Below are 25,388 nucleotides of genomic sequence, written 5' to 3'. Positions count from 1 at the left end.
TCTGGAACAAGAACAGCGTATTTCCTTGCCAGGCCCCTTAGAAGTAGTTATTTTGGGACTCATTCTCATCCCATCCACCACTAGCAGGAGAGGTTTGGAAAGGGCTTACACTCCCACTGAAGCAGCTAGAATAGGTTCAGGAGTATCAGCATCAGAGGTAGGGGTGCACGAACATGTGTGGGTCACATCACATGTGTCTGCCCTGCGTAATTCTGTAACATATTAGCGACCCTTTCCAGGTCGCTAGTCCCTTAGCGACAACCACTGTCCTACACGGAAGGGGCTCAGCAAACTGGGATGCGGGTGAAGAGTTTCGTGTGGAGACCTTCTGGGGTGCAGGTAGAGGCTGCCTTCCTCTTCTCAAGTGGGTCAGGAGCCCCTCATGCCATCTTTGCCACAGGTTAGTGTCCTCACCTGTCGAGGGAAAGCTCCGCCGCCTTGTAACTCCTCTCTGCTTGAGCTGCCCACTCCTGACTGTAGTCGTCAATCTCCTTTTCAAATGTTTCAGACACAGATGCAAAGTAGATGTCTGGGCGCCACACAGAAAGGCTGGGGTCGGGACAAGGGGCGGCCCTCTTCTGGTATTTCCAACGGCTCTGCTCATCTAATTCATGCCACATCTGTAACATCTGCACAGACAGCAAGATGCATCTTAGCCCAATGGGAAGGCATCAGCATGGGCTCCACATCTGTAACATCTGCACAGACAGCAGGATGCATCTTAGCCCAATGGGAAGGGCATCAGCACGGGCTCCACATCTGTAACATCTGCACAGACAGCAGGATGCATCTTAGCCCAATGGGAAGGCATCAGCACGGGCTCCACATCTGTAACATCTGCACAGACAGCAGGATGCATCTTAGCCCAATGGGAAGGCATCAGCACGGGCTCCTCTGACTCCAGGCCTAGCTGGTGGTACAAGACTCAGTGGATTTGCTTTGGATGAGAGTAGGAATGCAAGGCAAAAACCTGACTGTGGTGAGGTTAAGAACCACCTCAACGGGCTAGAGATGGCACAGTAGTCAAGAGCACTAGCTGTTCTTCCAAAGGACCCAGGTTCAATTCCCAGCACCCACATGGCAGCTTGCAACTGTCTGTAACTCCAGTTCCAGGGGACCCAACAACCTCATACAGGCATAAATGCAGGCAAAACACCAATGCACAATAAAGGAGAAAACATAAACAAAAAACAGATTCTATTGTGTGGCACGTTGTTAAGCAGGATGCTTTGGGCAATTCATCCTGGCCTGTCCAAAGCACAGTAGGGGCATGACATCATTATTTACTGTCCAACTGGGATTCCTCTGGGGGCAAATGGGTGGTGGTTATGATTATGGTGTAAGAGGCAAAGAACTATCCTAGGCAACCAGGACACTAAGAGTGAGGTGACCACTAAATGCCAGTTAGCACCTCTCTCTCAACCCAGGCTGGTCTTTTTTCCCACAGCTGCCCTCTCCACAAGTCCTCTCCAGTGACGGGTCTCCCTGATTACTCGTGCCTGGTGTGGTGAAGAACCCCTATCACCAGCCCTAGTAACTCCCTAAGGCCTTCCTGCGCACACCCTCTAATGTGTGAGTGACAGTCTCACATGCCTACCGCTGGCATTTTGGCTGATATCACACTCTTTATTAGGGAGCAACCTCTCATCTTTCCTGTAGCGGAGGCCTGAAGACGCCAGGCCCCATGGCCACAGGCTCCCCATGTTACCTGCTGGGTCTCTGGGCTGCGGCCATTCTGGTTCGTGCCCTTTAGGTTCAAAGCTTTCACAGCTGCCTGGATCTTCTGGGAAAAACTCAGGAAGGCGCCTTTTCTCAGCAGGGCACTGGGATGCTTTCTATGCCATTTTTTAATGGCTTTGAAGTGGCGGAGCACTTTCTGGGGATCTGCTCTGGATAAAACTTCATGAAGATGCTTGGATTTCATTATCACCTAAGTAAACCAAGCACACAGGCAAGATGACAACATGAAAAACGGGCCACACTGCCTGACTTCAAGGGACCCAAGGTACATGATAAAAGTCCTCAGAGTACCTCTTGGAAGGTAAGCACCCAGGAGTGAATAAAGCCCTCAGTACCAGGAAAGAGATCAGCTCATTACGAATAGCCTCCCAGGAAAAGGGGAATGTGGCTAGGGTCCTGGGACAGGAGCAAGTAAGGCGAGGGCCCAGTCAAGAGTGAGGTCCTTAATTCTGCCATCAGAACTAAATCCTGGACAGCTCATGATAGCTTGTTTCAACTTTCCAAGCTGAAAGGCAGGGTAACTCTGCAGTCTGTGGCAACGCCCGTTACTTGGCATTAAGAAATATACAAGTTACAGACCTGAATAAGATGGGTCTGTGTTCAAACCCTTGCCCAGCTCTCATCGGTCGGCTACTGTAGCTTCAGCATTTAGATGCCTCAGCTGTAAACTGGACAGAGCACTACTATAGCCCTAGACTGCACCAAGGAGGAACCCAGACTTGCTATGTGCTTCAGTTTAAGGCTTGGTACCCCCACTCCCCAAAGGCAGCTACTACTCCACAAATACTCATGTGCTGCCATGACCTTGTGTGGTTATGGTCTAAGGAGGAGCTCTGAAAATACCACATGCTTCCGGGCACTGATGAGGGCTTTATAAAAGCCTCTGGCTTCTCTCAGTGGTCACGTGGATGGAGTAGCAGGGCTCCAGCCACCAAGGGTGTGACATTACCTCATAGTTGCTGGCCAGGAAGGGAAACTGCTTGGGCTGCAGGAACTGAGTCTTGGGAATATCCAGGCCATCCTCCCCATACAGGAACTGTACCACACTGCCATCACTGTCCCGCACCGTCAGGTCGTACTGGATGACCAGCCCCTCCAGGTGCTTGATGATGCACCTGTATGGAAGCTCTACTCAGTGCCCAGGGCGGCTCGAAGGGAAACAGGTGACAGGGAAGGGGAAGGAAGGGGCTGCTGTTCCAGATGAACACAAGCCTAGGATGGACACATCCATTGCCCCAGGCCCTGGGATCCAACCTGCAGGGGCTACATACATTTCCTGCCAGTTTTAGAGACCACCCCAGTGATCTGCCGGCCACACCCTCATCTCACTCAGCTGCTGGGGCTGCTCCCGACCCCTTCGCTCTCCTGTATCTCAGAGCTTTGAGGGACAGACTGGCATCCTTAGCGTCACAGGCAGGCAAAGAAGGGGAGAGAAAGGAGAATCCTTAAGCTGTCAGTGTGGAGATTGCCAAGCAAAGGGGCATCATCAGGAATTAAATGCTGACATGACTTTCTAATCTGAAGGCTAGTTTCCAGTCCTCTCCTGGCAGCTGGCTCCCTCATCCTCTCTTGCTTTCTGTCTTGGTTACAGCTCTATGTCTATTGTGGTTCCCCAACGTCTGTTTTCTCTCCTCCAGCATCCAACCCAAGCCGGAAGGGTAGAGCTAAGTTTTCACAATGTTTGACTCAGAGCCTGGCAAGCTGGTGCCAAGCACCAGTTCTCCTTTTAGCACACATGGTGGTGACACTGGTGTTTGGCCCTCTGCTATGCTGGCCTTACAGGATAAGAGGAAGGTCCTGGGGCACCAGCCCACCCACCAGAGGGCTACAGGTGCTGTTACCTTTGGAGATAACCAGAACGGCTAGTTTTGACGGCAGTGTCCACCAGGCCTTCTCGCCCCGCCATGCAGTGGAAGAAGAATTCCTATGGAAAAAGTGGGAGCCAGGTCCCCAAAGTGACAGTGAGCACTGTGTACCTAGAAGGCCACTCAGCTGTCATCTACGCACCTTTCCTAACCACACAGATACCCCACCCACTACTATGGAGTGAGGAGAGAATGGGAAATGGAGAGTTCATAAAAGCAATCTCTCCCAGGCTCCTCTGGGTGATATGAGCACCTTGGTGACTGGTACTCCCCTTTCCAGTTGCTTCTGAAGCAGCCAAGAACTGGCTTAGAGAGGCTACATCACAGAAAAGGGGGAGGCCAAGGTCCAGTTTGTCTTCTCCTTTTGAGGCAAGGACTTGTTATGCAGCTTCGGCCTGATTCACACATGACAATTCTTTGGGGAAGTACTGGGGTTACAGTATGAGTCACCACATCTGGCTTTTCATTTTACCACTACACATTATTACATGCCTACTGTATGTTAGCCTTTGCTAGCTCTGGTGTCATTGTAGGGACCACCATGTGGTCATCATGTCTCTTTGGGAACCTATGGTCGATATACCTTTAACATTTACCACTTGATGGTTCTTGTGCTGTTATTTATGAGGCCACAGGGCACCACTACCATGTCTAGAACTGAGGGGAAAATGCCAAAAATACACATACAGGAGGCCTGATGCCGGTAAGGAATCTTCCAGTGACAAAGCCACCAGCCCTGGGGGTGACCTCATAAGGCTCAAAGCAGGGCAGTGACTTGCCAGATGCCATCAGCGGGGGTCTCCGACCTTCCAATTCAATCTGGCCCAGTAGGCAAGAGATCTAGGGAAAAGAAACACAAACGGCACTTGAGGTTCCTGTGAGTGCGAGCAACACCTGTCTCAACAGGACTCCAGCTTTCCTTAAACAAAAGAAAAGCATTTGGAAAATTAGATCTGAAGGCCACACTAGATGCTTAAACAAGAAAAAGTTAGCCCTGTTCGCCCATCCCCTGTTTTAGGGACAGTTGAGAACAAGCAATGCTTAGAACAGACGCCATGACTTAGAATCACGAAGTCATAGCTGGAAGCGCCTTGAAGGTTTGTTCTGGTTGGTTTTTTGTCAACTTTATCGTCTGTAGTGCATTTTCTTGGTCAATGATTAATGGGGTCGGGGGAGCTCCTGGGCCTTACCACCCCGGGCGGTCATCCTGAGCTGCGTAAGAGAGAAGCCATGAGGGGAAGTTAGTAACTAGTGGTCCTCCATGGCTTCTGTTCCAGGCCCTGCCGTGAGCTTCTGTCCTGAGTCCCCTTAGCCATGGAGCTGTAAGATGAAAGAAACTGCTCCCCAAGCTGCTTTTGATCACTGTGTTTACACAGCAATAAAAACCTTAACTGAGAAAAGGTTCCAATGGGGAAATGGAAAAAAATAATCCCAGAGTCTGAGGGAAGTCAACCCGCTCATCCCAATGCTTAGGAAAGTGTGTGTAAATACTCCTGGGGAATATTTACCCTTAGTAGTGGCTTTCAGCAGGTGTTCAGCTTTTCAAGCCACTCGGATCTTAAGTGCTTACTGAACAAATGGCGCATGCCCCTTAAGTGCCTCTCAAGGTCATCAGGATTGGAAAACAAACAAACAAACAAACAAAAAAAAAAAACAAAACCAAAAACAACACACACACAATGAAACAAACACTAAGATTTGTGAAAATGTCTCCATAACAGCAAGGGCCTCTGGGAAGGTAATGAGACTCAAGAGGTAAACAACCCTTAGAACAGTACTTAAAATCTAACAGTAAATGAAAACAGTAGATGGTGCAGCATAAGGTTCTGTGTGATGTGTGCAGGTATGGATTCACGTATGTGTGAAGGCCAGATGCAGGCACTGGGTGTTCCCTTATGTTTTGAAACACGATCTTTCAGTGAACCTGAAACTCATCAATTTGGTTAAACTGGCTAGCCAATGAACTTTGGGGATCTGCCTTCTCCCACCTGCAAGAAGATTTCTATATGCTTTAGTGCTTTTCAGTCTTTTTAGTTATATGTTACATGGATTAAAGATATTTTAAGATCAGAGATGAACCTGAAGGCTGACTTCTGACATCAGCCCACTCCTCCAGCAAAACACTTAAGCTACTTTTGCTCATACCTGCATCGTGTTCACAGTTGAGCCTTTGGCTCCCGACTGCACCATCATCTGCAGGTTGTTCTCAGGGAATTGCCTGTGCAAGCCAAAAGGCATACATGCCTGTGGAGTGAATGAACACGCTGGTCAGGGACTTCATCTTTTTCAAAATCCCACCTTCAGAAGGGAAAGCTCTGGCACAGAAACAATAAAGCCAGGTAGCGTGTTTACCTACAGTCCAGGCTCTGGAGCAGGAGCACTGGGAGAAGAAGCTGTGACCTTGACCCATGCACATTCTCCTCTCCTTCTGCACTGCCACAGGCAGGGCTAAGCAGTGTGAATAATTCTAACCCCCTCTGCCAGCCCGTGAAGTAGTGCTCCTCACACACCGGCCTCTAGGTGAGAACAACTCAGACCCCAGTCACACCATTCACTCAAGGTCACAGAGCAAGTACAAAGTTCACCATGAAGCCACACATTTACCCCAGCTCTGCTGCACAAGCACCAGATGTCAGCCCTTCACTCGGTTCATCCCCTAGCAGTGGAGCCATTCTACCATCAAGCTTCTTTCTTCAGCCCCTTTAATGCAGCAACTCCAAAGCCAACACGTTTAGAAACGCTGCACAAAGCGTTCCCTTTCAGCATGAAACCAAGGCCTTCCCAGGCTCAGAGTGAGAGAATGAGACCCAACTTCAATTCTCACCTACCCAGACTACTCTAAAGGGCCCAGGGTGAGAATCAAATGTAATTACAAACAAACCAACAGAAGTCAGCAGTCAAAAAGATGGGGATTTGTGCCTTGTATGGCCAGGCTAACCTTGTTAATCTCATTGCTGTAATGGTTCACTTCCTCCTTGAATTTCATATCAATCATGTTAAAATCTCTTTGGTCTTTGCCCAGATGGGCATCTTGCCATTTCCCTTGGATCTCATCACATGACACAGCTTCTGGCAGGTTCAATGCAGCCCTGAGAGCCTAGAATGAAGAAAGGAACAGGAGGCTCTAGCAAACGAGGGTGTGGTTTAGCTAAGTGGCCCCTGGACAGCAGGCCACCGCCTCCCAGCCCGCCTCTTTACCCGGGGCCCACACTGGGTGGACTCTTCAATGATGCACTGCCTCTTCACATCTGCATCCGGCTTAACCAAAATGTCTTCCACACCTGCAAAGTCAAACAGATAAGCTCAACAGGGCCCAGGTCTAATGTCATACCACCTTGTAAGCTTGGTGATACTTAGATCCAAGGCTGAGAGCCACAGATATGGGAAGTTACTACAGTGATACTAATATCAGTGCATGCTTAAGAAAACCTAAACATGGGCTGGAGAGATGGCTCAGAGTTAAGAGCACTGACTGCTTTTCCAAAGGTCATGAGTTCAATTCCCAGCAACCACATGATGGCTGACAACCATCTATAAGGAGATCTGGTGCTCTCTTCTGGCATGCAGGCAGAATGCTATATACATAATAAATAAATAAATCTTAAAGAAAGAAAGAAAGAAAACCTAAACATTAAAACCTCTCTTTTAGAAGCAGTAACATTAAAGCTCAAAACTGAGGGCTTAAGTTTCAAAGTTATGCTTTTAGCTAGAAGCTCTGCTAAGCTACACCCAGTAAGTATGCATGGGATGAGACAACTAAGGATTTTGGCTAGAAAGAGTCTAAGTAGCAGTCCAAAAGCTCTCAGAACTGAGCCAGAGGGGAGAAGGGCCCGCATCTCTCCAGTTAAACCCATCCTTTGGCTCAAAGGATCCAAGAATTGTTCACAGTAATTTCTTTTCAATCTAACAATGTTTTTTTGTTGCTACCCAGGCATGACACAGACTTAAGATTCCCTCAGCCATCTGGGTATGGTGGTGCACACCTTTAATCCCAGCACTCGGGAGGCAGAGGCAGGTAGATCTCTGTGAGTTCGAGGCCAGCCTGGTCTACAACGTGAGTCCAGGACAGCCAGGGCTACAAGAGAAACCCCATCTTGAAAGAAAAAAAGAAAAAAAAGACTCCCTCAGCCAAGGTCTGAGTGGGAGGGCAACAACTGACTAAAAGTGAAAGCAGCCCAGTGTGGTGGTGCACCCCTTAAATTCCAGCACTCTGGGAGGAAGAGACAGGCAGATTGCTGCGAGTTCGAGGCCAGCCTGGTCTACAATTGAGTCCAGGACAGCCAAGGCTACCCAGAGAAACTCTGCCTCAAAGAACTCAAAATAAAAAAGCTAAAGCAAATATCTGAAATTCCCAGTGCCGAGTCCTCTGAAGACTACAGGCAAACAAAAAGAGAAAGAAACGATTTCTCTCCATGGAAGCCAAAACCAGAAGGGCAGACCCTATCATGAAGTCAAGTCTAGGCCATCCTTGTAATGGAACGGGATTAGCCAGCCCTCCCCTAAATCTCCACTCACTCCTAGCGTGGCCAGTCCTGTGGCATACAGATAGTAAGTGCATTTGAGCCATTCCTGTTTGTGCCATGAGCTAGCAGAGCTACAAACATGGCTGCTGCTTCGGTCTGGTCTTTTCACTTGTGAGCTAGGTGTAGGAGCTTCTTCTATCATGAAGGGTGGCGTGAAGGAAAGGAACACCAGCTGTAGAAAGCCAGATGGATAACACTGAAGGGACGAGGCTAAACATCTACCAAGAAAATGGCCTAGATGCCATCCTGACGTACCCTGGACCCTTTAGATGCAATGTGGGCAGAGCCAGGGCCACAAGCCTAGCACTCACCCAAGGTGAAGCCTCTGTAGAGCTGCAGGTAGGCAGTGAAGAGGCGGGCGAGGCAAGTAAGAACCTTGCCGCTGGTCTCACCCCCGTAGATCTCATAGCAGCAGTGCACCAGGCCGTAGGCAGAGCTCCCGTAGTGTGCCTTGTCCAGCACTCCGCAGAGCAGCTCCCCCTCCCTGATGATCACCTGTGCAAGGGAATGGTCACCAATACCAGGCTGCAGGGACATCTCTTGGAGGAGCCACCCACACAAGCCAAGTATCATTAGCTTTTTTGTGTATACCCCTCTACGGTGACCTCCTTTGAATCCTTCATTGGGGAAAAAAAGAGGGACTATGTGAGACTGAATACGGGAGAGGAACGCACACTGGCTAAGTTTTTAACTGCCCATAGTAAGTGGATTATCCACACAGGGAAAAGAAGTGGCTGCTCAGGTTTACACAGGGCAGGAGATGGTGTTCACTGGAGCTCATGCTAAGCATGCAGGAGACCTGGGTTCAAACCCAACACCACAGAAAAAAGAGGGAAGAGGGAGGGATAGAGGAAAATACACAGCCAGCTGCAGACTTGAGATGCTTGCTCACCAAGAACACACAGAGGCCTTGGCAGTCTGTGGTATAGGTGCGCTCTCACAGCCGCAAAGCACCGGGTGGTGGTGGTGGGGTTGGGGGTGGGTGGTGGTGGTGGTGACCACCCTGGCCTTCCCTAAACTTGGTTCTAAATGTTTGGAGCTAGGATTTGGGGACCTCATAACAATCTGGCTAACTCACACCACTCGAGGGCTTGAAGGAAGACAAGAGCTCTACACTGTAAGCGCTGCAGAATCAGCTTTTGGAAACCTTCCCAAATCAGCAGGCGTTTCATACCGAGAGCTAGAGAGCAGAGATCAGCCCTGACCACATTTTAAACAAAAGTGAAAACCACTTGTCTTCTGAGTCATGGCATCAGCTTCTGAACTTGTTTTATGTCAATCTGCCCACCTCCAGGAACAGAAATCGATTTTATAAAAGGCAGCCATACCTGGGACTCACACATGGAAACGGGGTCAAAGTCAGGAACAGGCCGTGGCTTTTCCTTCACCCAGGCTTTACTGCCAATCTTTGCCTTTCCAGATAAGTTCAGGGGGGCGTAGTCCTCTGGGATTATGTTTATGAGCAGGGTCGACACCACCTGGGAAGACAGAAGAAAGTACGATGACAGGAGGGGGATAACTAGCTGCCATCAGGACCGTCTGCCTCCGCGGCCATTTCCCATGCTCTCAAGGTGCAGCAAGGCAAACAGGTCCTCTGAAAGACAAATCTACCAAAAATATGCTAAAACTTCATTAGGACTTTTGTTCCCTAAAACACCTCATCATAAAGTGAGTAATCTCTAAGACTTGCATTAAATTTCTAAACAGACCAAAGGAAGGAGAGAAAAAATATAAATTGTTTTGGGGTCATGTTGGGGGCACTGTGTGAAGGTGTGTCTCTGTATATCCAATTGTTAATTCTGTACTACACTATAACACATCGCCAACCTTATATTTTGTAAATATTTGCTCCTTCCTCACCTGTTTAAAGCAATTAGAATTGTGTCTGTTTGGCATTAATAAAGATCTGACGGCCAATAGCTAGGCAAGAAGTGGAAGGCAAAACTCTGGGCAGAAAGAAAGGGACTCTGGGAGAATTAAGAGGTGAGAGATTCACCAGAGGACACAGAGGTAGAGGTGGGTGGGTGAAAAAACGGGACCAGAACAAAATAGAGGTAAAGCTGGCCACATGGTGGGCGTAGTGCCAGGATTAGTTGGGTTAAAGTGGTTGAGAGACTGCCCAGCAAAAGGCCTAGGCTTGAAAATATGAATAAGCCTCTGTGTCATTACTTATGTCACTGGCAGGTCCAGTAGTCCTGTTATATGATCAAAACAAATAACAGCTAATGTAAAATAACAGAAGTGTTGAGTTAGCAAAGATGAGAGAGATGGTGAGACTCCTAATACTCCCCACCTCCAACAGGTGGCGATTACTACTGTGTTTAATGACTTCCTCCCTGCACAAGAGCTTGGATTCTCAAGGCAGGGACATAAAGATGAAGAACCAACTAAGGAGCCTCCCGCAGGGGGCCTGCAGCGTCCGACTGAGAAACAGGCTGCAGAACGAGGCATCAGGGATTGGGGAGCCTGGTATTGGCTGTGCACTGAAGGGCACATTCTGAATGAGCATTGCTTGCTCACAGCCTTCAGACAAGATGCATCCATTCATTGGCAATTATCTATTGTGTGTTTACTATGAGGCAGGCACTGAGGAAAGAGTAAAGCTCTTTGCAGCCTTGACTCCCTGGGGATCCATGTTCTGGAATAACAGAAGGAAAGGTCACCCAGAGTGGTGTGCAAGAGGGCACCGTGATTTTAAATAAAATGCCAGGGAAGGCCTCAGACAGAGGTGGGTGCCAAATGTTGTTTTTAATAAAAACCTCAAATATTCAATTTTACCAATAAAGACTCCATGCTGGGGTGAAAATCTGCTAGCTCAGAGAGGCAAGGAACGCACCCAGCTGACCTTACTCCTCAGCCGGTGCTCCAAAAGAAGCACGCCTCCTTCCTAGCCGTCTCAAAATCCCTCAAACTCCATGTCCTTCCCTTCTACTTCTTGTGTGTCTCTCTATCTGTCCTCTTGACATCCTCTTACTCTCTATGGTTTTTCCCCCTATATTCATGCCCTGTTAACCGGTTTCTTGCCCCATCTCTTGACCTATGGTTGACGTTCTATAATTCAAGGGCAAGTGACAAGAAGGATGGGAGGAAAGGCTTAGCCTGAACAAGGAGGAAGGTGTCTGATACGTTTTGATGTGTTCTGCCTTGGCCAATTTGAGTTACTATACCCCAATACTCTAAACTGTATGGAGCATGAATAGGAATTTATTTCTTATAGTGTGGGAGCCGACATAATGAGGCAGACTCAAGAGTCTGGAGAGAATCATGCTTTCTAGCTCATACATGGAGATTCCTCACTCTGTCCTGACTGGTGGGAGGAATGTTTAGAAGTCCTACAAGGATACTAATCCCATGACTTAATCATCTCCCAAAGTCCTCACTCTGCAATACTGTCCCTGGGGGGTAGAGTGAGGATTATAACACGAGTCTTGGGAAAAGACTACTCAGACAAAAGCATGCCTTGATTTAACCCCTGACAGGAGTTACATTTACTGTAAATACAGTCTAGGTCTACATGCTGACCCAGGTCAATGCCTTAGAGAACAGGTATCACCCTGATAAGCCCATAACCTGATGCCAATCGGCTTTTACAGAGCTAAATGCCACAGTAAACTGATGTAACTAGAATTAACTTTAGTACTGAAAGATCAGCTGGCTTTCCTGAGTCAACCAGAAGGGTTATCACTCAGCAAACAGTTGCTGACAGAGACCAGGAGAGGCACTTTCTCAAGCAGGCATCCTACAGAGGGAGGCAAGTGTCCCCGGGGACAATGGACCAGCTTTGGAAGAACTGCCAAGTACATTCCCACAGAGGGAACAGGGGTGGGGGTAAACAGGCCGGTGTTACAGGTATTGAGGTTGGAGAGGTGGCTCAGCGGCTGAGAGCACTGAACACTCTTAAAGGGCACCTGGGTTCAATTTCCAGCACCTCCATGGCAGCTAACTACCTGTAACTCCAGTTATAAGGGATCTGATGCCTTCTTCTGGCCTCCCTAGGCACTGCTTACAAGTGGTGCATAGAGACACATGTAAACAAAATGCCTGTGCGTGTAAAACGAACAAAAAAGTAGGAAATAAGAATAAATAGCAAGCAGGGCATCGTGCCTCACACCTTTAATCCCAGCACTCAGGAGGCAGAGGCAGGCGGATCTCTGTGAGTTCGAGGCCAGCCTGGTCTACAGAGTGAGTCCAAGACAGCCAAGACCACACAGAGAAACCCTGTCTCAAAAAACTAAAAAAGAGTGACTAGCAGATAACGAAGAGGGCTGGTATCACGAGGGTGAGTGGGGTAAGGAGCTGGGGCAGGAGGCGAGGCAGCTGCTAACCACAAGCTGCACCTCACCCAAAACAACATACACTAGTAGGGGCTGCCAGGGCTGGGAACAGCCAAGACTGGAATTCAGTGTAAGAGACATATCAAACCACTCACACAGGGAAATATGGCCTGCTAGCTCACCTACAGAGGAAAGAACATCTCAAGAGTTTGCTGTAGCTTTACTTGTAATATCCAAGAAGTAGAAACAACACTAATTATCCCTTTTCAACTGCAAATGAAAAAACAGACTGTAGTACATCCACATGATAGAACATTCTTTAGCCATAACAAAAAAGAACATATAGCACAGGCGAGGCATCAGAACGTTATATTAAACCAAAGAAGCAAGTCACAAAAGCACTATATTGTATGATATGATTTAGATGAAATGTACAAATTAGGCAAAGTCATAGAGCCTAGGAGTGGGGAAGGAAGGAATCCTAGCACACAAGAAGCAGAGGCAGATGGAGCCAAGGCCATCTGGTCTACACAGGGCTAGGGATGCAAGAGTGAGACCCTGCCTCAAAAATAACAAAGCAGACAATAAAAATGGAAAGGACAGCAGCATATATACAAATTATAATTTAAAACAGATTTTTTATGCTAACCCTACATTAATCTTTAAAAACTTTTTGTTTTGTTTTGTTTTGAAACAGGGTTTCTCTGTGTAGCCTTGGCTGTCCTAGATTCATTTTGTAGACCAGGCTGGCCTTGAAATCACAGAGATCCTCCTGCCTCTGCCCCCGAGTGCTGAAATTAAAGGCATGTGCCACCACGCCTGGCTTTTACAAACTTTTTTAAGCAAATGGATTTCTTCACAAGCTTCAAAATGTAAATATCCTCCACAGCCATTTTCAGAAACCGATGAAGTACATCCCCATGAAAAATCCTAGAATGTGCAGAAACAGATGTTTACTATAGCACTAGTTAAGAAAAAAAAAAAAAAAAAAAAATCAAGTAAAACTGTAAATGCCTGCCAGCAGAGGGACACTTATGTCAACTAGGGGAACACTCATATCACTGAACACAACATGAGAGAGGCCGAGGAGAAAGCAGCGGCTCTTCAAGGGCTAATGCAGAACAATCGCACCCTAAGCCATCAAGCACACTAAATTAGGTTACAAAGCAATTACAGCAAGTTTGGGTCTGCCAAGCAAGCACACAAAAAGTTAAGCATCATCTTGTCCACTGTGGAAGTATATCAAAAACAGGGTTGCCAAGGAACAGGAAAAAGGGAAGTCTTACTCATGATGGAAAACAGCCTGCGCTTCCTCAAAAACACTAGAAGCACAAGACATCCCACATGGCACATGCCCACGGAAAGAACGTGGTATGTTAAAGGGACAGCCACATTTGCTTCAACACACCAGCCAAGAAACAGCCTCAACCTAGCCACCCTTCTGTAAAGACACACTAAGACCAGGTGGTAGTTAGTATACCCAGTGGAATACTACTCAGGCATAAAAAACAATGAGGTCTTATTTGTAGAAGAGATGAGTCTGGAAGACAGTACATGTTACTACAATACACTGAGGCGACAGAAAGGCAGATGCTCTGTTTCAGAGTTGACTTCAGAGAAGCACAAAGAAAAGAGGTTATGGGTTGCTGGGAGGGGCTGGAGGGAGGACAGACCAAGAGTCTCTCTCATGTTTCACAGCAAAGCAGGATAGCAGTGCCAACAATTGTATATCTTAAAGAAGCTGCTACAGAGGACTAAGCAAGTTCTCATCACAAAGAAATAATCAACATTTAAGGTGACAGACATTCCAGCCGTCCATATCTGATCATTATACATTGCAATTACAAATAGAAACACCACATTGTGCCCTTGCACCATAATTATGTACAAATAGTAAAGTGTCAACTAAAAAGGGGGTTAAAGAACTTGAATACAATATAAAACAACTGTCAAACAAAAGCAGGATTTGAAAAAAGGTCTGATAAACAAAATGTCCCTTGAAGGACCTGGTAGCTCACTGAAAGCAAGCCTCCTCAACTAAACAGAAGTGGAGCAATACCCCTGATGATAAGGAACGCACACGCTTCAGGTTCCAGGTCAGTTGATGGGATGATTTTAAGCACAATTTCAAAACTGAATGTCACATTGGGTATGTTGGTGCACACCTATAATCCAGGCACTTGGAAGGCTGAGGCAGGGCAGACTAAAGTTCAAGCCTGGGCCACATAGCAAGACACAGAAAGAGGGCGGATGAGGATGGTGTAAGTGTGTGAACCCAGGTACTCATGCCTAGGGTATACATAAGCTTATTTAAGGCTTAATGCCGTGTCTTTTGCTTAGGGCAACCAGCTTGTCTCTAAAACGGGGTGCATTTCCTCGGGAGACAGGTAGTGGACCAACCTACCCATCAGGTGCCACAGAGCCCAGAGAAGGACATTAATAACTATACAATCTTGTTTTGATTTCATTTAAATAGTGATTGTATGGTCTTTGGTAATGGTAATATTATACTTCCTTTTTGAAAGAGGTCAAAATAAAACAGACATGGATGAAAAGGAGACTGCCGACTTAAGTCAGTCTATACGTACATGAATTCAAACTACAGGACTAGCCTCGACTGTATAATGCTTGTGCATCCTGCACGCCTCATGGATTGATAGTTTTGGAATTGTATAATGCTTGTGAGAAATTATATAATTTTAGAATTAAAGTACCAGACACTGATGCAGGATCAGACCTGACAGGATTCATCCTCCAGCATGCTGATATGCTGACATGCTGCATTCCTCATGTTCCATCCACAACTGCTTCGGCTGCTGTTGTCATCAGAACAGAACATCTCCCAGGACAGCTTCGGAGAAAGCTCCTGACTCCAATTGGTCCAGCATTTCAGACTGTCCCACACAAGAACTTTATTAAGCTTGAATTTTTCAACAATTAGAGACTAGAGACTGGACCACAAATGCTATCTCTAGCTTGTTTAACCATTTTCCTAGTTTTATTTGGGCCCTTGTATAGGTATTATTTGTCCCAAATCAGCCTGAAGAAGCTTTTAAAAGAGAACGCCATCCCACTTCCCTTAAAGGAGGGCTGAGTAAGGTTTTGGGCTATGGAGGTTTATCTTCATTGAGAACTGATTGTGTTATTATTGGCTTTGTTCAGAGAAAGAACGAGGCTGAACTCAGGGACTTTTCTCTGAAAAATAAAAATAAATAGGAATGATAGGACAAAAGGTAGATTATTGAATTTACTCTTCAACTTAAGGCCTTAATTGTTAATCACAAGGCTAGTTTTAATTCATTAGTATAGAATATTAGATATTGAGGTAAAACAGGTTTATTTTTAACTCATTGTACTATTCAATTTTATCACAAGACTATACACCTTAGGTTTAATAGGCAGGGTCGTGGGTTTGTGCCCCACGTTGGGTGCCAATTTGTTACAGTATTTTGTATTCGTTTGGCCTACAAAGCAAATAACTGACACAGGGAGACTGAAACGTACTTTAAAGCTGCCAGCACTTCGCCAGGCAGAGTCTGAACTGATTCTAATCTACTCGTAAACTAAACAAACTACTCTACACCTTATAACATACATATATTTGAAGCACTTGCCACTCTGACCCCTGGGCTCGTCCTCGTCAAGTCCCTGTCCTTCTCCAACCATCAAAAACCTCTTCCCTCTCCAACCCTCAAACTTTCTCCTCCTCTCCAGGAAGTCCCGCCTTCCACTTCCTGTCCTTCTGCCCAGCTGATTGGGTAAATTGCGCTTTATTGATGGTTGATACATTCACTTAGCATCTTCCACAGAATGGTGCGAAGAGATGGCTCAGTGGTTAAGGTCCCTGTCTGCTCTTCCCAGAGGGCCCAGGTTTGGTCCCCAGCACCTACATGGTGGCTCATAACCGTAAGTAATTCCAGCTCCAGGGGATCTGAAACAATCTTCCGGCCTCCAAGGGCACCAGGCACTCATGTGAAGTACAGACATATATGCAGATGAAATGTTCATACACATAAAATAAAAATAAATGAGTCTTTTCTCTTTTTTGAGACAGATGTAGCCCTGGTTGTCCTGGAACTCACTCTGTAGACCAGGCTGGTCTTGAATTCAGAGGTCCAGCTGCCTCTGCTTTCTGAGTGTTGGGACTACAGGTGTGCGCCACCACCACAACCACCGGCCCTGCTAAATGAATCCTTAAAGATCGTCAAATTTAAGCATGGTTCACAGTTCTGAATAGCCCTGGGGACTGATCCCATTTTGATTTAATTTTGGTAAGATTATGTGTGTATATTGAGAATGGACATTGAAAAGGAGGGGATTTTTCCTTTTACATTTTTGTATTTTTTGTTGTCAAATAAGACTGTATTATTTCTACAATGAAAAATGGGGTGGCGGGGAACAGGAGCTGGAGAATTGGCTCAGTGGTTAAGGGCACTAGCCATTCTTCCAAAGGACCTGGTTTCAGTTTCCAGCACCCACATGACAGCTCACAACTGTCTATAACTCCAGTTCCAGGGGTTCTGACACCCTCATACACACACACAATTAGGCAGAACACCAATGTACAGAAAATAAAAACAAATAAATCATTGAAGAGAGAGAGAGGAAAAAAAAAAAAGAAAAAATGTGAAAGGCAGATACCTAACAACTAAATTTATTAAGGAAAAATATAAAAACTGCATTTTTATATAATCATAAAAATAGAAAAGTTAATAGACCATTTATAAAAGCATCCTAGAGTGAGGAGTGAGTGGAAGAGTTAGACTTCTGATGAAGATGCTGGACAACAACAGTGAGAAGCAAATTCACCTCACCCTGAGGCAGGAGAGAGACAGGGAGGGATAGAGAAAGAGAGAGCACCCTAAGAGACCTAAGAGACAGTGGTCCCATACGCTGCTTAAAAAGAAGCACTTGTGAGCCAGCAAGACGGCTGCAGGTAAAGGCATTTGCTGTGTAAGCCTGACAACCAGGTTCAATCACTAGATCCTTCTAAGAAAGGTGAGAACTGACTCTCAAAAGTTGCCCTCTGACTTCCACATGTGTTACAATAAATTTGTATCAATTCGGCCTAAGAAGGCTAAATAACGACAAAGAGTTTTAAGTGTAGTTTTAAACTGTCAGCACTATGTGCTGGGCAGAATCTAACTAAAACAAATCAACCCGTAAAATAAACAAACTACTCAAAACCTCATAACGTACATATACCCCAAGCACTTGCCACTATGATGGTGCTAGGCAATTTCTCTCCTCGTCCTAGTCCACTCTCCTCCTCTCCCTTAACTGTCCTCTTCTTTCCTAACCTTCCCTCTTTTTTTCTCCCCGGAAGTCCCGCCTTCCACTCCCTGTCCTTCTGCCCAGCTGATTGGCTAAACAGGCTTTATTGACAGTTATTACATCCACTCAGCATTCCTTCACACACGAATAACAAACCTGTGTGCGTGCGCGCACACACGCACTATAGTAAAAAAAAATTTAATTGTGATTTATGATGGTGAATCGTCATTGTCAACTTGGTGGAGACACAACTCTGGGTGTGCCTATGAGGGAGGGTATTTTTTGGAAAGTTTAACTGAGGAGAGTCACCCCTGAATGTGGGACATATCACCCCATGGGGTGGGGTCCCAGGCCAAGTAAAAGTAAGCTGACACCAGTGCTGGGTTCATCTCTCTGCTTCCTGACTGTGCACATAGTGTGACCACTGCCTCAAGTTCCTGCCAACCTTTCGTGCTTCCTGACTGTGCACACAGTGTGACTGCCTCAAGTTCCTGCCAACCTTTCCTGCCCAGGTTAGGTATTGTGTCACAGTAATGAGAAAAAAAAAAAAAAAAAAAAAAAAAAACCATCATAAACAAAACAGTAGCAAGCCAAACTCAATAGCTGGAATAGTTCAGATATGAGCTACTCTTTCAGTGGCTGATCCACTGATTAGCTGACTGAGCTGGCTGTTGGTAGGAGGAGCCCCTGAAGAATATCCCTTCCACACTTCTTGTTCTGTCTGTCTCCTGTCCACTATGTGACGGTCCCTCTGCATTACCACATGCTCCATAATGGTCTGACTCACCAACACAATGGTCCAGAAGAACACAGTCAAGTGGCCCAAACAGAATGCTCTGAAACCGGAGCTAAAGTAAATTCTGCCTCACACAAAGGACTTTGTTACAGTGACAAAAATGGATACACAATCACTTATAAAACAATGTTTAAATTGTAACAACTAAAACTAGTCAAATCCCTGGTTCATAGACTTAAAGAATTACAGAGCTGGCAGAGGCTACAGACTAATTCAAACTCACATTTATTTTACAGATAAAGAACCAAGCCTTTAGAGAGGATGTGAAGCTGAACTTGGAGGCCCAGGCAACAGTAGTGTATTTCAGTATTTGATTTCCATGTATACTATATATAGTTACTTTGGGCATTAAAAAAAAAAAAAAAATCCTGTTTGAATTCCAGTTCTGTCTCTAATGACCTTGAACATGTAATTTAACATTAACTCTCAGCATTATCATCTACTAATGAGACAAGGTTGTATTTAAACACTAAAATAATCAAGTGTAAAGAACTCAGCGAAGCCCTTGTTATTCCCAATGAACCTAACTATTAAAGCCGTAGTACCACTGCTGTTAGCACTGTATTTAAATCCGACAACCAGGTTTATGTTAGAACCAATAAACAGAAACCATGCAATCTGTTCTTAGTAGAATCATGTATGAACTGTCCCAGCCTTGGAGCCCCACCCAAAGGGAAAGTCACATTATTTCATGACTAGAGATTTTTCTGTCTATGGTCTGGGATCTCTTGGAATTGAAACTGTTACACCGGCCGCTCTTCTCCCCATTACCTGCTTTCCCGTCCACAGAGGGAAGGGCTTCAGGATGGCAGGCGGAAAGAGCTTCACGCGCCCCACTTTGTCTGTGAGCCCTCGGTACACCAGCTCCATGTACTGCTCCCGGCTGAAAAAGCATCCCCGCACGGTCATGTTTGCACCTGAAACCATGTGATCTTGAATCAACCCTGCCAATGGCTGGCCATCCTACAAATCAAAAGGACGAGGAAAGAACAAAAGCAAACTTAAGTCAAACGCTTTAATTCCTAGCTATCTAGAGGTTTTGCATAAAGCCCAGATGACCTGCTCCATACCTTCACATAGAAACAGACAACCTCACAAATCACATGACCAGGAGCTGCTACTGACCTCAACTTTTGCCACTGCCCGCTGCTTAAGGCAAGAGTGTTTCAACCTCATGCAGCTCCACAAGCCTTCCTTATGTAATCCCATCTGGTGCTAGTTACTCAGCAGATTTTTGGCACTCATGTGTAAATTTAGTCTGGGCGTTGTCAGCCGTTTTCCTGTTTTCGTAGTTTGGTTTTATGCTTTTGTGTTTTTTACACATTTCTGTCCTTGTTCTTCTGTACATCATTTATCCATTTAACAAATATTTACTCAAAGTCTAATGTATGCCTAGGCATTAATTAGGCAGATCAGCAGCCTGCTTCAGGAAAGCCAGATAGTAGACAAATGCTGCGATGAATGCATGACCACAAAGCGCAGGATGGATCATTACACAGACTGGGGAGGGGTGGGCAGACGCCATCTCTCTGAGAGCAGCCGTGTAGCTGGAGCCTTGGGATGATGGGGTTGGGCAGGAGGAACTTAAAGGTTCAGGGTTCTTGAGAGGGCCATGAGGGGGGCCATGAGAGTGCCATGAGGGGGCCATGAGAGGGCCATGAGGGAGCCATGAGAGGGTCATGAGAGGGCCATGAGGGGGCCATGAGAGGGCCATGAGGGGGCCATGAGAGGGCCATGAGGGGGCCATGAGAGTGCTATGAGGGGGCCATGAGAGGGCCATGAGGGGCCCATGAGAGGGCCATGAGAGGGCCATGAGGGAGCCATGAGAGGGCCATGAGGGAGCCATGAGAGGGCCATGAGGGGCCCATGAGAGGGCCATGAGGGGCCCATGAGAGGGCCATGAGGGAGCCATGAGAGGGCCATGAGGGAGCCATGAGAGGGCCATGAGGGGGTCATGAGAGAGCCATGAGGGGGCCATGAGGGGGCCATGAGGGGGCCATGAGAGGGCCATGAGGGGCCCATGAGAGGGCCATGAGGGGCCCATGAGAGGGCCATGAGGGAGCCATGAGAGGGCCATGAGGGAGCCATGAGAGGGCCATGAGGGGGTCATGAGAGAGCCATGAGGGGGCCATGAGGGGGCCATGAGGGGGCCATGAGAGGGCCATGAGGGGGCCATGAGAGGGCCATGAGAGGGCCATGAGGGGGCCATGAGAGGGCCATGAGGGGCCCATGAGAGGGCCATGAGGGAGCCATGAGAGGGCCATGAGGGAGCCATGAGAGGGCCATGAGGGAGCCATGAGAGGGCCATGAGGGGCCCATGAGAGGGCCATGAGGGGCCCATGAGAGGGCCATGAGGGAGCCATGAGAGGGCCATGAGGGGGTCATGAGAGAGCCATGAGGGGGCCATGAGGGGGCCATGAGGGGGCCATGAGAGGGCCATGAGGGGGCCATGAGAGGGCCATGAGAGGGCCATGAGGGGGCCATGAGAGGGCCATGAGGGGCCCATGAGAGGGCCATGAGAGGGCCATGAGGGGGCCATGAGAGGGCCATGAGGGGGTCATGAGAGAGCCATGAGGGGGCCATGAGGGGGCCATGAGAGGGCCATGAGGGGCCCATGAGAGGGCCATGAGAGGGCCATGAGGGGCCCATGAGAGGGCCATGAGAGGGCCATGAGGGGGCCATGAGAGGGCCATGAGGGAGCCATCAGGGGGCCTGGATGTATTTGACTGTATTAGGACAGAATGTCTTTTACTGGTGCATCTTCACACAGCATGTGGTTCAGGCTGAGTTCTTATGAAGGTATTACCTACCTAAGGCCAAAGCATGGGCTTTTAGAAAAACTCCATGTTCAATGGCCACATTAATGCCATTTGACAGTTTCACAGTCACAGTCTTTATAATCCCTAGGCTCCTGGACTTTATCTGTCAGGTCTGTGTTCATGACAACATAAGCAAATCAAAGTAAAAATAGCTACTTGACATTCTGTAAGTAGTTTCTGAAAACTTTTCCATGTACAGGAACCTAAGAAAAAACAGGGAATGGAGCTCGAAGAGCATTATCATCTAACTGTCATACTATAGCCATGCTTCACAGTGAGGGGCTCAGGGCCTCACAACACAGTCCTTAGAAGAGCCAGGATGTAAACACGGGTACTAATTCAAAGATTAAGAGGGTTCTTGGGCTGGAGAGATGGCTCAGAGGTTAGAAGCATTGCCTGCTCTTCTAAAGGTCCCGAGTTCAATTCCCAGCAACCACATGGTGGCTCACAACCATCTATAGTAAAATCTGGTATCCTCTTCTGGCTTGTGTTACATCAGGTGGAACACTGAATACATAATAAACAAACAACAAACAAACAAACAAATAAATAGGGTTCTTGTCAAATGGTCTAAATACTGTAATGACAGGCCTATGACAATTCACATATAATTGTTAGAGATGGGCTGAAAAGGTGTCATAAAGGCAAGGCAGAAGCAGATGGGGCATGCAGCCTTTTTATGAAGGCTTCAAGTTAATAATTTAAATTTTAAAAAATTATCTTCCCTAGTGACATTGAGTATATCAACCACATTTTAGAACAGGCCCATACCTTGGAGCAGTCAATACAAAACCGACTCTACGTGTTTGTGTTTGTGTGTGTGTGTGTTTGTGTTTGTGTGCCTTTTGTTATATTTTCTACGTGTTTGTGTTTGTGTGCCTTTTGTTATATTTTCTACGTGTTTGTGTTTGTGTGCCTTTTGTGGTACTTATTCATTCACATTTCGATCTTTGTTTCGAGAAAGAACACGATGAAGAAACATTGTATGAAAAAATTTAAATATAAAGTTAACTTAAATTAAAAAAAAAGATCTTCCACATTTTATTCCAAAAATAATCTTGGCTTTTTTTCGGAGGGGAAATCCAAGCCAGGATTATACATTTGATCTATTCCAGGCTCTGGGATTGTTACTCTCGGAGGAAAGCAACTACAAGTTACGCAGCACACTTGGTGTTTTTTCTCTTTTCTCTATCTAGTTTTTTCTAGGACTAGAAAATGCCTCAAAGAGCTAAATTGCTCTTGATGCACTAACCGTGGATTCTAGGCGAAATGCTGATTACTGCAGTTACTAAGGGTCTACTTATAATTTTGGGTTTCCTAAAGAAGCTGCTTAGGGTGGAAAGAACAATTCTGAATCAAAACTCAGAAAACCGTCAGTTCTGCTACTGTTTAACATCCCAACAAGATGACACTAAGGATAACATCTTTGGTCAGAATGCTCAAAGAACAGGGTGCTATGTCTTCAAGTTCCCAGCTAAGTACAAGTTAGGAATCGCCATCAAGTTACTCAAGAGCTTTCCACAAAGCTTTGGCCCTCAGCGAGCACAGGAAACAGAAGAAGGACGTTGTCCAAACAGGTAGATGAAAATTCAGTTGTTGCCTTAGTGGAGGGCACTTTAACCTGGCACTACAGGTAGATCAAGAAGAAAATGGAGAAACTTCCATTGTTGACTTTGCCCCTCTCTTCTGAGCTGATATCACTTCCAAGAACATGCTGAACACTCAAAACCCACCAGACATTCTGCAAGAATGTGGCAAGCACCAACTCCACAAAGTGACACAGTACAAGGGCAAGGGCTCTTTTCATGCCCAGAGAAAGCTGCACTGTGACAGGAAACAGAGTGGCTACAGTGGGCAGACTAAGCCTGTTTTCCACAAAAAGGCTAAAACTACAAGGAAGATTGTGCTGAGACTGGAGTGTGTTGAGCCCAGCTGCAGATCTACCAGGATGCCAGCTACTAAGAGGTGCGAGCAACCACTTGTAATGAGATCTGGTGCCCTACTATGGACTGCTGGTCACATGCAGGAAGAATACTGTATGTATAATAAATAAACAAATCTTTCTTAAAAAAAAAAAAAAGAGAGAGAGACGCCAGCACTTTGAACTGGGAGGTAGTAAGAAGAGAGGAAGGGCCAAGTGATCAAGTTCTAAGTCCATATTGTTATGAAGACAATAAATCATGACCTTTGATTCACTCATTTGATTGCAGTTGGTCTTTTGAGAGGGAATAAACTAGGGATTCCAAGGAGTGGGGGAGAAAAGAAAAGAAAATGTAGAAGAAATCAAACAATGAACAAAGTAAAACATGGACAAAAGGGAGGAAAAATGACCAAACTACCTGGTCTATGAAGGCTTGGGCTCAAAGAGGAAAAAAGAATAAAAGTCCCAAAGCCATGGGCTTTCTGGTTAGCTAAAGTACCTCTTGGCATCTTATTACTCTGCCACCAAAGATGCTGTTTTTTACAACCATAAGGAAAATAAGGATTTCCCTCTTGGCATTTATACTATAGACTAAATAAAATGGACCAGAATCTTAACTTTCTGTTTTTTGTTTTTTTGAGACAGGGTTTCTCTACGTGGCCTTGATTGTCCTGGAGCTCACTGTGTAGACCAGGCAGGCTTGGAACTCGCAGAGATCCGCCTGCCCCGGCCTCCCCAGTGCTGGGATTAAAGGTGTGTGCTACCACCGCCACAGAATCTTAACTCTTAACAAAACCAAACTGACTGAACATGAAGAGACCTTCCAGGCCACCCCCAAGGTTCCTTTAAAAACAGTTAATTCAAGGGCTGGGGATGCAGCTCAACGGCAGAATGCTTGCACAGCATGAGCAGGGTTCCAGGTTTGCTTCCTGATATTGAAACATTTAAAAATTTTTAAATTTGGGTTCTGCTCATCTCTCTTAAGCAAAGTACAGAGGCACATGACAAGATCTGTGTGGATTAAGAAAGGCTGGTCTTTTTCAGGGCACATCATTAAAAGGCAGCCTTCAGCTGCTCTGTGGACCAGAACATTAGCCTGAAGATTTCAGGGTGCCCCAGTGCCCGATCTACGCAATGCCCACAGGTCACTGCCACCGACTCGCTGCTTCCTGGTTGCATCCCCTTTGATGAAATGGGGCTCAAACAGTCCCTGGGTTCATGTTCTGCCCTGAGCCCCCATCTAGGCCCAGGTCCAGCCCTGGACATCAAGCGTGGCTAAGGACGCAGAGGTTTGCATCTTGGCTTCATTGTGGCTGGCAACTTACTCTCTTGGTGTTTCTTCATCTGCAAGTGGCATTTATTTCGAAGGCCACTGTGAAGAGCACATAGGAAAACTGCTGAGAGGGTGCTTGGGGCCTGGGGCCTTGTCAGTATGTGATGGCTTCGGATCGCTACCACTTCTACAGCTGCTACTATTGTTGTTATTATTTTCACTGTTGTTATTACAGGAAAAGGTAAAGAGCAGATTTCCCACTTAGCGAATTTGGTGTAGTGGGCTCAGATCCCCTTCCTATATATAGTCTTTCTGCGAACCAATGGCCACCATCTACTAACGTGGGTAGAATAAGCAAAGCTAAGAGCAAACTGGTACCAGGTGAGGCCACAGTGACATACATATCAAGGTGACAGATTGTGGACAGAGGAGATTTAAGGGGCAATGGTGCTGGGCATTACTGGGCAGCTCTAGCTTTCCCTGGGTCCGTGCTCTCCCTCTCTACAGCAGCGCCAACCCCAAAGAACCTGGGAGCTCCTTGCCCTCCCCCCTCCTTCAGTGACGTGCAGACATTAGCAGGACTCGTGGCTGAGGACTCTGATCAGTGTGAAGTGAGAAGCCTCCCAAGCACTGTGCAGTGTCTGCACGGCACACGGTGGTTCCCATCCCATCGCTAGTTCTAGTCTCTTCAGAGCGCACCACATTCCAAACGAGTGCTAGATCACTGCCAAGAAACTGCACACTCTGGAAAAGCCTCAGCCCTTTGAGCAGGCGGAAGGATTAAGTGGAGCCTGGAATACGTTTAGCCCTTTCTCCTCAGTCTGGCTTTCTGTGCTCTGTTTCCCTCATAAGCACCCACTAACTCAGACCTCTGAAATATAAGTAAACACGTCAGATGGCCAC

General features: G+C 46.6%; 1 protein-coding gene across 1 annotated transcript in view; it reads right to left on the bottom strand.

Moving 5' to 3' along the window:
• The window catches only part of Polr1a (RNA polymerase I subunit A), a 63,247-nt gene that overhangs the window by 11,572 nt on the left and 26,287 nt on the right, over positions 1-25,388 (bottom strand). The window contains exons 14-24 of the mRNA XM_051154718.1: positions 19,244-19,435; positions 9,457-9,606; positions 8,440-8,623; positions 6,804-6,886; positions 6,544-6,702; positions 5,751-5,849; positions 4,293-4,445; positions 3,582-3,664; positions 2,690-2,855; positions 1,709-1,930; positions 415-629 (exon numbers count right to left, since the gene is read on the bottom strand). Of these exons, the coding sequence (XP_051010675.1) occupies positions 415-629; positions 1,709-1,930; positions 2,690-2,855; positions 3,582-3,664; positions 4,293-4,445; positions 5,751-5,849; positions 6,544-6,702; positions 6,804-6,886; positions 8,440-8,623; positions 9,457-9,606; positions 19,244-19,435 (1,706 nt within the window). The remainder of the gene's footprint in view (positions 1-414; positions 630-1,708; positions 1,931-2,689; positions 2,856-3,581; positions 3,665-4,292; positions 4,446-5,750; positions 5,850-6,543; positions 6,703-6,803; positions 6,887-8,439; positions 8,624-9,456; positions 9,607-19,243; positions 19,436-25,388) is intronic.

The sequence above is a fragment of the Acomys russatus genome, chromosome 13 (genome assembly GCF_903995435.1).
Source record: "Acomys russatus chromosome 13, mAcoRus1.1, whole genome shotgun sequence".
Lineage (NCBI taxonomy): Eukaryota > Metazoa > Chordata > Mammalia > Rodentia > Muridae > Acomys > Acomys russatus.
Note: the sequence above shows the minus strand (reverse complement) of the source record. Positions and strands in the feature narration are given on the sequence as shown.